Genomic DNA, 13,876 nt, shown 5'->3' with positions numbered 1-13,876 from the left:
CAATTAAGAAAATTTAAAAAAAAGAGAAAGAAAAAAAAAAAGCTTTTTAAACCTGCCAGAGATGAGACAATCAGAAAGAAACCCAAGAAAAATCAAATGATACACGCATTTCGTCTCCGTTTTCGAACGATAAAGGAGTTCACGACTGATTCAAAAATGGTTTCTTAAGCGATTCAATAGGCAGAATGATTTTGAAGTTGCGCAATCAAAATGGAAGTTGCGCTTTAGCTTCACGACCAGGTGGCTTTAAAACTGGTACGTTTTGACCAATACGTGACCGATTTTGTGGACTCTCCGGCGCATTGGAACGCTGTTTTCTTGGTCAAATTACCGATTTCTCTTTTAACTTTCGAAATCAAACGGCCTCGTTAGATGCCGTTAAGAAGAAAAAAAAGGTCGCGCCCAGCATCCAGCCGATAAGCCTTCATTTTCTCAACGGAATTTATCGAGCATCAACATTTTCTGATGGGAAAAATGCTTCAGCTCGGATCGACATTAGATGCGAAAGGCGACGTGATGCAAAGAATGAAAAAGTAACACAATATAATGACGCAGTTATTTACGCTGCTGACCGTTTTGAAGAGGAAAGAGTTTATAAACGATGTAACGTTCGGAGTTCCAAGGCCGTAACGCACCCAAATGGGAAATCCCTTTTCGTTTGAAATTACGTACAAAATGCATACACAAAAGGACGTAATGAGTTCAATGCCAAATTCAAACATCAAAGGCTTTCACACAAAAAAACGATGGCCAGTGTTCATCTCTTACTATCAATAGGGTCGTCCTTGCAAGTTAACGAAATTACGCATCGCAGAATGACCAAGAACTGCTGCACTATGAGATCATCAAAGAGCCAATTCAATTCCTCAAAAACTGCCGTGTCACATACCTTTTCAGCCATCATAATTGAAATATCTCGGCATTGCAGGGCGTCTGACTCGGTTTAAATTAACACGCAATGGCATTCGAGTAAAAACCGCCAGTATGACGATAATTGAATTACGCCGAAAGAAAGTTATTTGACCAAATCGATAAACAAGAATTTTGAAAAAATAATAAAAAATACGCCGTGAAAATGTACGTAAGCTTTCGCTAGCCTGAAGTGATTTAGGCTTCAAGTACTTCGCCCACGGTGCGTTCCTCTTAGCGGTGCGCGTTATTATCGTAACTCACATTATGGACAATCGCGGTGAATCACGCAAGGTCGCCAAAAGCCCAAGTTACGCGCCTGGATATCTGGCACAAGATCACCCTGTGAGGATTAATTTAGCACCCAGAAGAGGATTTAAAAAAAAATTGGACAAGGTCTTGAGCTTATATAAAGAGACCCCACCAAGTTCCAGGAGATAGCACACACTTTCGATTTCTTGTCAACTCTGGTGCTCATTCGATAAACCTCTGCCAGAAATTCACAGTCGCCAAGATTCGAAGATCGTCATGTTAAATTCACGGTTTACCTGGTATTTGGTATTGCTCGTTTCCGTTCATCTGTTTGTCAACGTGCAAAATAGCGATGCTGCCGAAGAGCACCAGAGTGGACACCGCGTTGTCCGTCAACTCAATTCCCGCACCAGGTTATTACTCGGAGCAGCTGGATTGGCTGCCTTGGCTGGATCAGTTGGTCTAGTCACAGGTTTGGCTATCGGCAATCGCCATAGTCGACAACACGATGGGTTCCGCGTGAAACGATCCGAACTTGGGTTCGAAATTGACGAAGCCATGGTTCTCGAAGTCGCCGCCATGGACGAGTCCGGCTGTGGCGCTCGTCTTCTCTGTGAATTGCATCAAGAAGAACCTAGTCAATTAAATGGAACAATCTCACGTAGACTCGTTCAGATTTTCGAGTAAGCGACATCTACTGTTTTCAACTGAACAGCTATCGTTAAAAAATAATGAATTATTACATTTCTTACATTAGCGGTCAACAAGCACCCAACTTTGATCAGCTACGGACAGAGCCGAAAGCAGTTTTTCAGTACGCAGCTTTTGTGGGGGCCCGGTCAGCCAAGAATCTGAAAATTTGTGCCCACGTATTCGATCGCTGCCCTTTCAGCGCCAAAATCATCCTTGAAGTCCTCAACATCAAATCCGCGTCATTCGTCCCTGGACAAAGAGAAACAGCAGCAAAAGAAGAAAATGATTAGAATATTTATTGAAATCTAACTTAAATATCACTCAGTCGGATTTATCGTACTATCATCAGTATTAATCATACCACAGCAACGTTCTCTAGTGCATTGAATGTATCGCAATACGCTTAAGTTAATAGAAGCCATGCTAATAAATATAAGCGAATGTAAAAAGTGGATAGAAGTTGATTCCTTTCTTTAATTGAGATGAAGACATGTATATACTCTCTCAACTGTAAAAAATAATAAAAACTTTGTGCAATCAACCATCAGCACTCTTCTGCTACAATGAGTCTTATCCCCTAATTGAAAAGAAAGGGAAAGAACAACAACCCTGTGGAACGACTTGTGAGTTTACAACCACACTCGTATACTGCCTAATTGATCCTATAAATAACGACAAACAATGCAGCTGCTGCTGAGGGGGGGGGGGGGCTAGCTTGATGATAGAGCCTTTTATAAACAATGCGTAGATGACACTCATAAAATGATAATTCCTCTTCTAGGTAACATAATGTACGTATACGTGTTGCACCGACAAGACACCAATGGCAGAAGAGGGAGGGGGAAATGTGAAGTGGCGAGTCAAATGACTCAAACACACACACAACAAGTTTGAAGGTTATTCGTAGACCGGATGTTCTTATTCCGTCTGCCATTTCCGTGTAATGTCTAACTAAAGCCGTCTCATCTAACGAGTATACATAATGACGGAAATGAGCTCATACCTGTGATATGCCGACAAGTTGATTCTTCTACTATTTGGCTGTTGGTCTATAACCATCTGAGCAGACTATGATGCGGGAGGGATGTGTTCTTTGGAAATGGGAGCCGTTCTGTTATGTCTCGTGATTTGTAAAGGGTCGCACATGAATCTCAGGTTCCGTTGTTAAGTTACATGCAATGCATCTGAGGCCAACAACAACAAAAATGAACGGTTGAGTGGGAAAATAGAAAAGAGACAATTTTGTGCGGGAAAAACCTATACGGGCGTCAAAGGAGACAGTAAACGCAGAGTCGGTCACGGTTTCGTGATCGGCGCAATCTCTGCTGAAAGAGCAGCATTTGTCTCCATCACCGGTAGTCTGTTCAATGTTCATCACGGTCCGTCACTTTTCACGAAAATTCTTCCGCACTAGTTTTACCGTTAGCTTTCTTGTTTTCTCCTTTGCAATTCAAATAGAAGAAATACAGGGTGGGGAATCTCAGTAAATCATATGCAATTTCACATGGGGAAGACATTTGAACAAGGAATAAATTACAACTTTCCCACTAAAGGAGTTTTAGCTTTGCACCAGTTTCTGATCGATAGTTAATGGCTGAAGGAAAAGTTAATTTTGATTTACAGCAAGGGTCCTTACCTTGTGAATCTTCCGAGATTTTCCTCTTCTCCTCGCATTTGCCGTGGTGTTTCGTTGTCATTAGTAGTAAACTGACCGTGGACGGATAAACCGTTAACAGTCAAGCAAACTGAGTTCCGAAACCGTTAAGGCCTATCGTTCCATTCATAATCCAGGTAATTTATCTAGAGAGGGTGGAAAAATAGACACTATTTAGTGGATGTATGCTACATGTCAATCCCGTAGACAGACAAATCAGTCACTGTGCAACAGCCAAGAATGGTTCAGATAATCGGTTAGGTGCATAACGGTGACGACCGTTAAATATACGGAAAGCGCATCCACAGTGAAAATAAAAGGAAAGCAAATCTGATCGCCGTTTATCTTGACGTGAAAGCCGACTCATTTTTCTCCCCCTCCAAGTCTAGCAGGCAATCTCTCTGGCGTTGAAAAAAAAAAAATTATAATTGCTGACAAGTAAATCGTCGTTCACTAATTATAAGTTCTCTCTCTCGACGGCAGCTTGCTAAAAAAAAAAAAATCTAGAGTTTAACCTGGCGGCTAATTACTTACTCCGGGTTTACGCAAGGATTTCGTTATTCATCGATTGAACAGCGAGAGCGGAAAAGACCCTCTTTTTAAAAACATTTAACTCAGGTAGAATACTATCTCACCATCTATAGACGACACGGAGATGGTTGGAAATGTACACGTCCTAACTCGGCCTTGCTGTCCCATAAATTTAGTCATAAAAAGAACGTGTTCCCACAGAGAAAACTCTCCAACCAAACTTTGTTTTCGCTTTAAAAAAAAACAACATTTTGTTGTCTAATAAAGTAAGTGTTTATATTTTTACATTTTTGGTTCGATCGTTTGGAATTCCTGAGGCGGCCGTACGATAACAGCTTTGTTTGTGTTCAGTTTTTGCTTCATCACATATTCATATGAAAATGTCAGACGGTCAGACGCAGCAGCGTCCCGTAGATAAAAGATCATCCATAGGGATGCCGATCGAGAAGCAGTTAATCTTTTCACAGAGCCCCACTGACAAGTTCACGTAAAATAGGAAAATACATGCACACGCCCAAGACTCCCCCCTTAAAGGATACTGAGTCTAACCCTGCCAAGTACTGTTGATCAAGCCAAGAGAAGCCCCGCCTTTCCAGACAAAAACCCAGCTCCAAGTATAAAGCAGAAGAGTCGAAAGGTGCGGGGCTCAGTTGGGCGCCATCCGCCAGTGAACATAGCAAGGAAACACAAGACAGCAGAGAGAAAGTTGACTAAGCTGAAGACAATGTTTCAAAAATACCTACGCACAAAAAAACATGGATATTAGCGCATGGAGTACTTAACAAAACCCGCAAAAATGGTGAGCTGTCAATTTTGTTTTTCTTTCTCCTCCATCCCGCCCTAAATTTTTTTATAAAAGGGGGAATATGTCGCCCACCGACCAGTGTTCAGTTCTGCTCGATTTAGTTTTTGGCTCGTTCGTGGGTTTGGTCGAAAGCAGGTGCACGCCGCATCCCGCATTGGGGGTTCAATTAGTTTTCATCGTTCGATTGAAGGACACGGTGCGTTGCGCCACCACGAAGAAACTGCGTTTTCCATACAAATAAAATAATCTTGTACTAAAAAAATGCGTCTTTTCCCGATCATTAAATCCCCCCCTAAAAAACAAGAAGAAGAAGAGAAATGTATATGAAGGGTATCGGGAATTTGGTTGGTCGTTTTCCCGCACGTGCGCCTACAGAACCTGTTGCCGTTCAGTCGGCAGAGCGTGAAGTTACGGCTTCTCGTGAATTGCTTATAAAAATAGAGGGAAGTTTGTTTAAACCCCAAAAGTCATCAAAATGTAAAGATACAAAAGGTTGTCTCGCTTGTGCAAGTTTCCGGTTTCTAAATTCATCCACACACACACACACACAAGAAAGATGAGCAAATGAGTTTGCAGAATGGAATTAGTTCTCACAGGTAAGCCGGGAATCGTGTAGGCAAAGGACAAAGTTCAAAACAGAACCTTTTTTTTCACCTGTGTGAACTTTGACGCCAGGGAATATCAGACGATTTTCTTTTGTTTGAAAGTCTAATAACAGTTGGAGTCTTTTTTTTGAACGCCGCCCTTTGCTCGACGATCTTCACTTGATTGCCGTGCACGACCTTAGACTTTCTTTCGGGGCGTGTACTTTTCGTTCAGAAACCGAAAGACGGAGGAAAAAAAAAAACATTTTCTCGCGCTCACGTTATTGTGTAGATCATAGTAAACTAGGCAACCCGTAGCAGCCAACACGATAGAACAACATCTACCATTGCGTATAGTATTTAAGAATAGCGTGACCCGCTGATTATCTCCAGAGTATTTACGTGTTTTTTTACCCTTCATGCTATTCACTTTTTCTCTCTTTCACGAATGTATTTTCTTCCCCAATCTTTTTTCTTTCTTTCTTTCCTGACGTTTTTTTTTTTAGAGAGGATTCATTTGATCTACGTATCATTGTAATATGAATCTTTCGCCGTCAATTTTTCTCACGGAGGTAAAACGCCGACAGAACGGTGTAGCTCTAAGTTCGTGTTACGCGTGAATTAGTGAAAATGACCATGCATCATGGCAAAAAAAAAAAAAATGAAAGGAAAAAATATGTGTGCCCGAGGCAGTAAGAAAAAGAAGCCGCCACTGGTATTTGAAATGGCATACAGTCATTGATCACTGAAATGGACACCTGGCATAGCGAACGTAACAAAACAAACGACGCGGGTGCCCGTTTTCGTTTGTTTGTATAGGCGAAAAAAATAAATAAAACGAGAACAGGTTTATGCCGTTCGTTTATCAGAATTGATTACTCGAAGGAGATCTATATAAACTGGATTCAAGCGTCGGAGTACGCATAAATTTCACCGCCCGGTCTCTTTGTTGTTGCTTGTTAGTATACATTTTTTGCAGTTAAAGATTTCCTCATTACGAAGCTACGGCTTTTTTGCATGCGTGACTTTCCTTTGCACTACGGCGAACTTTATTAAAGGACGACCTTGCTCTGTCTTATAGTTTTTTTCCCTTATCAAAAGTAGTATAACCAACATAGAAGTTTAATGGCTCAGATAGAAACACCTAACTTTCAAACTTCCCCGACTTCATGGCTCCTCTCGTCGAGGGTTTTAAAGTCATCCTCGCAGCATCTGATTACATAAACTCGGTTTTTTCATCTCTCGCACTCTCAACGGGATATCTTATAAACTGACCATGCGTGAAGCCTTTCGGCCAAAAAAGAAAAAGCGAAAATATACAAACAAGAATTCTAACAAAGGAAAATGTTACAATTCCTTTGTAAATGCACTACGCCGGGGGACTGCGAATTGTAGGAGCCTGTCATTTAAAATTTGCTTCGTAAATTGTTCATTCCGTTGGCGGATGAAAGGGAAGAAAAAAAAAAGGGGAGATGAAAAGGAACAGTGCCATAGTCTTGTAGAGCTTGTCAGCTGCCGTCGCCAACTAGCACTAACACGAGAAACAATGACGCGACAGGCATTTCTGAATCATTCGTCAACAGTTTCTTGCCTTGTCGTAAGAAAAGGTTTAGAATCGCCGAAAGTCTTTTTTCGACTCGATAGTACATGTGTGGCATTCAACAGATGTAGTCGATGAAAAGAAAACTGTTTGTCGAAATTACCTTGAATGCAACATTTTCATGTTTTTGTTTAACAAAAAACAGAAGCAGTTGGACGGCTGTTGGTGGACTCCGGTTGGAGCGAGTCTTCCTCTGACGAACCCTGTGACGCAATCCCGTAGCGGCGGTATAACCATCCAGTTGATTGCTGCCTTCCTTCTTCTGGTCACCGTTGGTCTTTGTTTCGTCGGACGGACAACTACCCCGACGGAAGAATCCACAACTGCTGCGCTGCTGCAAACAAAGGGACTGTTAGATATTCGCCAATTTGATTATCGACTCAACAGTCCTCAAATATGTGCCCAACTTACCGTGCAGCCTTTCTTCTTGGCCCTCGTTCATTCGAAAGCCAATCATTTCCGGCAGCGGCAGGTCATTCGACAGACATGGGCGTCACAGCGCGATCTCATCCGCCACGTCTTCCTGATCGGCCTAGCCGATCAAACGGGATTAGAAGGCACGATGGACGTCCAAAGCCTCTTGGAATCTGAAAATGCGAAATACAATGACTTGGTGCAGGGCGAATTTATCGATCATTATCGAAATTTGACTTACAAAAACTTGATGGGCCTCAAATGGGTCGGCCAATACTGTCCGTCAGTGCGTTTTGTTCTCAAAAGTGACGATGACGCTTTCATCGATGTTGTCCAGTTGAAAAAGTTTATCGAGCGGACTTGGCCTAGTGGTCCGTCTGCTGAAACTTTGATCTGCAATGTCCACGAAGACGCTCCCGTGCAACGTTCAGGTAAATGGGCCGTCAGTCACGAAGAATATCCTTCAAAAACATACCCGGCTTTTTGTTCCGGCCTTGCTTACGTCATGCGACCTGAGCTGGCCAATAAATTGTTTCGTTCGGCCAATAAAGTTGCAGCTTTGTGGGTAGACGACGTTTTTGTGACGGGCATATTGGCCGCTAGTGTTAACGTGCGACATTTCTACCTTAATCTTCGCTACACCCATCAGCAAGATGATGTGGTCCAGTGGCTGGGCACGGACCTACCTTCAAACCCTCTTCCTTTCATCGTTTCCGAACTGGACACGAGCCGGCCTGAATGGCCCCAATTGGCTCACCGGCTGTGGAACAGAACTTGTACTTATAATGCAGTCGACAGTGATTCCTAAAAGACGGAGCAAGTGATTTAATTCGTTTCCTTCAAAATGTGCCATACACAATTCAATCCGCAAGAATGTCAATAATAATACACTTTAGTATGCGTCCGATCGTCAAAGTGGAGTTTGTTAGATTCATTTTCATTTCTTTTTTTTTGTGTGTCGTTTTTTTTTTTCTATATCCCCCCCGGTCAAAAAGCACGCCCATTGCCGGGCTTTTCTCATTTGATATTTATACCTTTTGATTGTGGGCTTGAGTGGCGTAGACGTCAAGGTTGCGGTCAAGAGAGAACAGGAAGGAGTGGGCGGAAAAGAGAAATCAATCGGAATGAATGAATAAGGTACGAAACAAAAAAATAAAGGGAAAGAAACAGAGAAGGAATAATAAATAAAGACATCGGTCAGGCATCGCCTTTGAACTTTTTGCCATTGTTCTTCTTGCTATTGGTTTTGCTGTTAATAACGTTGGTTTGTTGCTCAGTTCGACGTCTTGCCGACGAGGAAGTTGGAGCTTGCCGATGTTGAGGTGGATTCGGCAGGCGAGGCCTCCTGCGCCAGGCGTCGGTACGTCGTGACTCTGTTACAACAACAGCAAACGAAAACATGCAATCAAAGTCACACTTCTCTGTGGTGGCGCCATTCAAATTGAATAGAAGAAACCCACGCACCTGAGTAGTCAGGAGGGAAGCGATTGAGTCTCCTTCATCCCACGTATCGACGTCTATCATCTCTTTGTCCTTATCACCCCCAGTGCCGGGCAGGAGATGACTATCCGTTTCTGAATGGTTCTCCAATATGACTTGACGAACATTTTTCCGTTGAGAGTCCGTGTGTTGAGGACAACGAAGCGAGCGAGTACACATCCGGCCTGTATGCTCCTACGAAATAAAAAAAAAAATAAATGTGAAAATAAATAAAGAAAATACGTGATAAAAGGATATGTTCACGATTCAGACAAGGTTCTATAGAAATGAATGTCTACCGAGATGACGCCGCACATGGTGGTAAGAAGGGTCCGGCGCTCCATCAACCCCATCGTCTCCATTGTATTACCACCAGTTGATCCAGTATTCAAACTATCGCTCCCGTCAGCTCCTGCATCAATAATAATAATAATAAAAAAAAAAGTTTAATTGTCTTCTCAGTAACTGCAAGTCATCGTTGATAACAAGCGAAGATCACGAGCAGACGACAAGGTCATCTACTCATTTTAATGCAGGATGTTTTAGGGGGGGAATGTGTTGAAGCTTTTCATGCCTAATTATTTCTAGAGAATTGTTTGTCGCCCATAAGAATGGTTGAGTCCAGCATTAAAGAGGCGATGAAACAAGTTAACATTCGACGGTGTAATTTAATTACCCGGAACTGCAGACGCAGATGACGCAATGAACGGATGACCACTAGAGCTGTTGCTGTTGCTATGGTTGTCGCCATTGCTACCGTTCTTCCATTTTTTGCGCCTTGGTGAGTTTTTGTCTTTCTTGTGCAAGTGATGACGTCGTTTGTTCTTGTTGCCACCTCCGGCACCTCCTTCGCCACTCATAATTCGGTGGTCTTGCCGATCGCCGGCTCCGCTCGCCGTCCAATCGTCATCGTCGCAGTCATCGTCGCTCACCAAATCGGCCTAATGAATTAACCATTCCGCATGAGTTTGTCGCTGGCGAACGCAATGGATTAACGATTAAACAACGGACCTGTCTGCTGGCCGAAGTGGCGATACGCCTTGATGCCAATCGTGAACTGTTTCGCCCCATGCCCATACATTTTTCCAAATGCGGAGCAAAACGGGATGCGGCCATATTGCGCTGGCAGTTAGGACAGACGCATTCAGCCGGTTTTTTGCTATTGACCGCTACCGATGACAACATCTCTGACGCTGCATCGAAATCCATTGTTTCTCCACCACCGCCGCCTGTCGACGAACGGGTAGTCTCGTCTGCATCGAAATCGCATTGTGAATCACCTGAAAATTTATTATTATTTTTTTTAATGAAGAAGAAGAAAGGTCAAACTTTTATTATTATTATGCCGATGATTAGGATACGCCCAGAATTCTAAAAAGAACGAAAAAGAAAATTTAACGATCCTGGTTGATTGAATTCGTTCTTTTTACGACTGGTGTTTTATAGTCCACTAGTAATGGCCTGAAAGCAATAAAAACCGGTTGAAATGGAGATTCGACTCGGTTTTTTCTTTTCTTTTTACTAAGAATAACCGAATAGCGGAACAAGTTACAGAAGGCTAACTATATTCAAAACTCCGGTCTATTGAAAGCGGACGACTCCGGTGAAAATATAAACGAAAAAAATAACAGGAAACGTCTTTCGACGCGCAAGTGAATAAAGGCATCTATCAATCTACGCTTGACTGCAATGGCAATGAGAAATTATGGCGTTAAGACGTGTTTCTGATGAATAGATTATTTCCGTTTCATGCTGACGAGAAATGGAATAAATTTATTACCTGTTACGCCGTCTTCGAGGAGAGCGGTGAGTCCCAATTTAGCACCGCGATGGACTTCAAATACGATGCCAAGGATGACGTCGTCAACAATATCGTCGTAGAAAGACTGAGAGGCTTCAAGGATAGCTGCTTCGCTCAACGGCTGGGGTAGCACACCACCCCCTGTTTCGTCTTCATCGCCGTCCAGCCCTTGAACGTTTCCCAATGGATCGTCGAGCACGTTCAACGGAACTACCGTGATCGAAAGTGTTGGAGGCTGTTGTTGTTGTTGTGATCCTGATGCTGGATCCACCATTTCATGAATTTAGCCGCTAATATTCTAAGCACACGCAAGAAAAGAAAGGAAAAAGAGAACACCAAAACAAAGGCAGATCATTAAGGATAGCCAGGTGCATTCGATTTGTAACGTCATTGCATCAGAAGCGGGAGTTCAAGAAAAATTCAGTTCTCGTGAGTTTGATATCAGAATTTTGTTCCCCCCTCCCCAAGAAAGAAAAAAGTGCTGACGTCATTTATTTATGAATTCATATCAAATTGAATGTGTCCGACAATCGCTGGATTTTGTTGTCCAGTCACGATCGGCTGAGTCAATGTTGATTCTTGTCTTTTTTTTTTTTGTTGACTCCATTTTTTTTTTATCACTCTATTTTTGCGGATTCGTTCAGCTTAATTTAAACAAGCGACGCCATTGGATAGCAACAGGTGCGGGACACATGAAAAGGGAACGACAAACTTGGGTAGAAAGAGAAATTCGTCACGGTGCTGTAGGAATACTGCAGGATACGGGCCAAAATACTTTCCGCCCTTCTCCCCACCAGTTAGGTGTTTCTCTTTTGCCGTAAAAAGATGAATGATATCATCTAACATGAGGGGTGGAGTACACACAGACACACCTTATGAAGAAACCAGACGCTTACTTTTTGACGACCTTATAAGGGGAGGAAAAATAAAGAGGGAAAAAGCGAAGACAACGAGGAAAAAGAAGGGAGAAAAAAATGACACGTTGGGCGTTCATGGTAACGCAAAAAAAGAAAAAAGAAAAAACGGGACACTCGTAAAATTGGCACGGCTGGATAAAACACAATCAAATTAAATGGCCACTAAAGCCTGTTTTTCTTGTCTGTTGCCAGAGAAAATTAAAGCGGAAAAAGTTGGCAAGTTTCTTCCATTAGCGCATCCAAACGGAAATGGCGTTATAACTTGTCTCGATGGAAAAACAATGTCAAATATCAAGTTTTTAAAAAAATTTTATATTCAAATGTTCTATTCGAAAGAGGTCAAAAGATGAATATAGTTGGCCCGAGAGACAGATTGCATAGTAATCACGAGTACCGTTTCAAACGCTACGATCGTATCATTAAGGGAAGACGGGATGACGGATTGCCAAGAAGGCTTTTTACTTCATCCAGAGCTTCGAACACAACAAGGCTTCTAAATACAAAAAACACGAACAGTGAAAATTTTATCAAGGACTAACCAGCAGCGAGATAGTGTCGCCACCCATCTATTTTGATTGCCCGTTTCACTGTCAGTCTAACCTTCAAAGCCAAGAAAGAGAGATACCTTGCAACATGAAAAATAATTAAGTGGGGACCCAAGGATATAGTATTTCGAAATTCAAATGGAGAAAAACGTTGTGGTTCCAAAGGTATAACATTTCCATAACCACATGGTCGACGAAATGGTAAACCAAAAACTATGCGCGCCACATTTTCCACCCAAAAGAACATTGCATTTAGAACAAATGCGACACAATTCACGATGCGCATTCGATGACTTTCAATCATCCTGAACAAAGTTTTAATTTCATTTGTATCCCCTTCAGGGTTTTTCAAGACGTCTTTGCCGATGGCAACGCATGACTTGTAATTGATCGAGAAAAAAACCAAGACTAGCTTTATCAACGGGGCGGGAGGGAGAAAATTAAAATAAATAGTATTTGTCATAGTGCAGGTAATTTTCTATTTTGGTCATGGGAAAAAGGAGAGAAAAATCGGTTCAAAGCTGCGTCATCTACCATTAAATTAATCTAAGCAATTTTATAGGAATTCTTAATTATTCAACCCAACGCACAAAAGAAATGGAAAAGGCCAGGGGATATTTCTAGAGGCTTTTGACCGCGGGGTGGTGTGGCTGTGGTTATTGTTTTCTAAGAAGAAAAAAGGGGCTCCAACGAAAATTTTTATCACACAGAGCGCGGCCACGATCTATGACCCCAAAACCGCATTACCTTCAACCTCTTTTCTTAGCTCATTCGCTCTCACTCTTCTTTCCTTGTTTCATTGGAACCACCCACAGAACACCAGGGCAATCGTCTGCCAAATATACGCCCGATCGCAGGAAGTGAAGGTCTTCTATGAACTTGCATTTCCTCCGCAATTTCTTAACCTCATCTATTTCGTAAAATCTTGTGAAACAGGAAGCCCCACACAGGCTAGCTGAATTTTGAATTTTGTTTCCATCAAAACTTTTCTATATATTTACTGGGAATTATTACACGTCTCAATTTGAAAAAAAATAAAAATAAAACAGAAATCGATACCACTCGACAGCCTTGGGTGGAGGCAGCCTGTACAGATTTCACATCGATCATCTTAGTTTGGAAGGCATAACTATGCGTAGTTCATATTTACCTCCAGCTATTAAGTATACCTATGGTCCTATATAGGTATACTTCATGCTCCAGCTAAAAATACTTTCTTATAAAAATAACAGTTCGCAATTCTCTGCCATCTGACGGCCATTCATTGAAACTTTCACTGAAAACCAAGAATCCCTTACCCCAAAAGAGAAAAACGAAAAATAGCCGATCGATCCATTGGAACACATGATCTATATATGCAAATAACTCAAGGCCTATTTTTTCGCCATCTGCTTTTTACATGTACGCAAAAGAAGTTCTTTACTTTCACATGTCCCAAAAAAACTCAATCTGTCTCGATCATACAAAATTGTGATCAAGTAATGCATAAAGACCAACTTACTTGGAGATTTGATCACTACAATTTCGTGGGATGACAAGAACTCGATCTATATAAAAACAAACTAGCTCGTAAGGCTGAGGTATTTTTTTAAAAAACAAACAGTACAATACAAAACAGACGAGATACTTGCGGTGTTTTCTCCGAAGAGGACTGACTCAGCAGTCAACACTATTGGGGAGAAAACCTTCTCT

General features: G+C 42.0%; 3 protein-coding genes and 1 long non-coding RNA gene across 6 annotated transcripts; 2 read left to right on the top strand and 2 right to left on the bottom strand.

Annotated features, from left to right (window-relative positions):
- The first annotated feature begins 1,339 nt into the window (after positions 1-1,339).
- Positions 1,340-2,306, top strand: LOC116915934. The gene is made up of 2 exons (XM_032921097.2): positions 1,340-1,844; positions 1,919-2,306. The coding sequence occupies exons 1-2, from the start codon at positions 1,438-1,440 to the stop codon at positions 2,142-2,144; spliced, it is 633 nt and encodes a 210-aa protein (XP_032776988.1). The 5' UTR covers positions 1,340-1,437; the 3' UTR covers positions 2,145-2,306.
- A 551-nt stretch (positions 2,307-2,857) lies between these two features.
- Positions 2,858-7,262, bottom strand: LOC116915916. Of its 2 annotated transcripts, none has more exons than XR_006643336.1 (4): positions 7,132-7,262; positions 3,491-3,654; positions 3,112-3,295; positions 2,858-3,038 (listed from the first exon to the last, which is right to left on the bottom strand). It is a non-coding gene; the product is annotated as an uncharacterized LOC116915916 (long non-coding RNA). The 2 variants fall into 2 exon arrangements; XR_006643337.1 differs by lacking the exon at positions 7,132-7,262 and adding an exon at positions 4,326-4,647.
- Positions 4,683-8,357, top strand: LOC116915907 (beta-1,3-galactosyltransferase 5). 2 transcript variants are annotated; one of them, XM_032921057.2, is made up of 2 exons: positions 4,683-4,838; positions 7,177-8,357. In XM_032921057.2, exons 1-2 carry the CDS (start codon positions 4,809-4,811, stop codon positions 8,248-8,250), a joined length of 1,104 nt encoding a protein of 367 aa, XP_032776948.2. In that variant the 5' UTR covers positions 4,683-4,808; the 3' UTR covers positions 8,251-8,357. The 2 variants fall into 2 exon arrangements, with proteins under 2 accessions (XP_032776948.2, XP_032776947.2); XM_032921056.2 differs by having other exon boundaries at positions 7,174-8,357.
- Positions 8,253-13,833, bottom strand: LOC116915905 (ataxin-7-like protein 3). Its single transcript, XM_045169416.1, is given in 9 exon segments — positions 8,253-8,744; positions 8,746-8,787; positions 8,789-8,815; positions 8,907-9,116; positions 9,221-9,333; positions 9,598-9,862; positions 9,933-10,201; positions 10,702-11,020; positions 13,686-13,833. Coding segments are annotated over 8 exon segments (1,326 nt in total). The 5' UTR covers positions 10,997-11,020; positions 13,686-13,833; the 3' UTR covers positions 8,253-8,639.
- Between the last annotated feature and the right edge of the window lie 43 nt (positions 13,834-13,876).

This window comes from Daphnia magna, linkage group LG2, assembly GCF_020631705.1.
Source record: "Daphnia magna isolate NIES linkage group LG2, ASM2063170v1.1, whole genome shotgun sequence".
In the NCBI taxonomy this organism is placed as follows: Eukaryota; Metazoa; Arthropoda; class Branchiopoda; order Diplostraca; family Daphniidae; genus Daphnia; species Daphnia magna.
Note: the sequence above shows the minus strand (reverse complement) of the source record. Positions and strands in the feature narration are given on the sequence as shown.

Coding starts and splice junctions, on each gene's coding strand:
- LOC116915934 (XM_032921097.2), top strand. CDS start 1,438: ATGTTAAATTCACGGTTTACCTGGTATTTGGTATTGCTCGTTTCCGTT. Junction 1,845..1,918: donor AGACTCGTTCAGATTTTCGA/GTAAGCGACATC, acceptor TTCTTACATTAG/CGGTCAACAAGCACCCAACT.
- LOC116915907 (XM_032921056.2), top strand. CDS start 4,809: ATGGAGTACTTAACAAAACCCGCAAAAATG. Junction 4,839..7,173: donor TAACAAAACCCGCAAAAATG/GTGAGCTGTCAA, acceptor AACAAAAAACAG/AAGCAGTTGGACGGCTGTTG.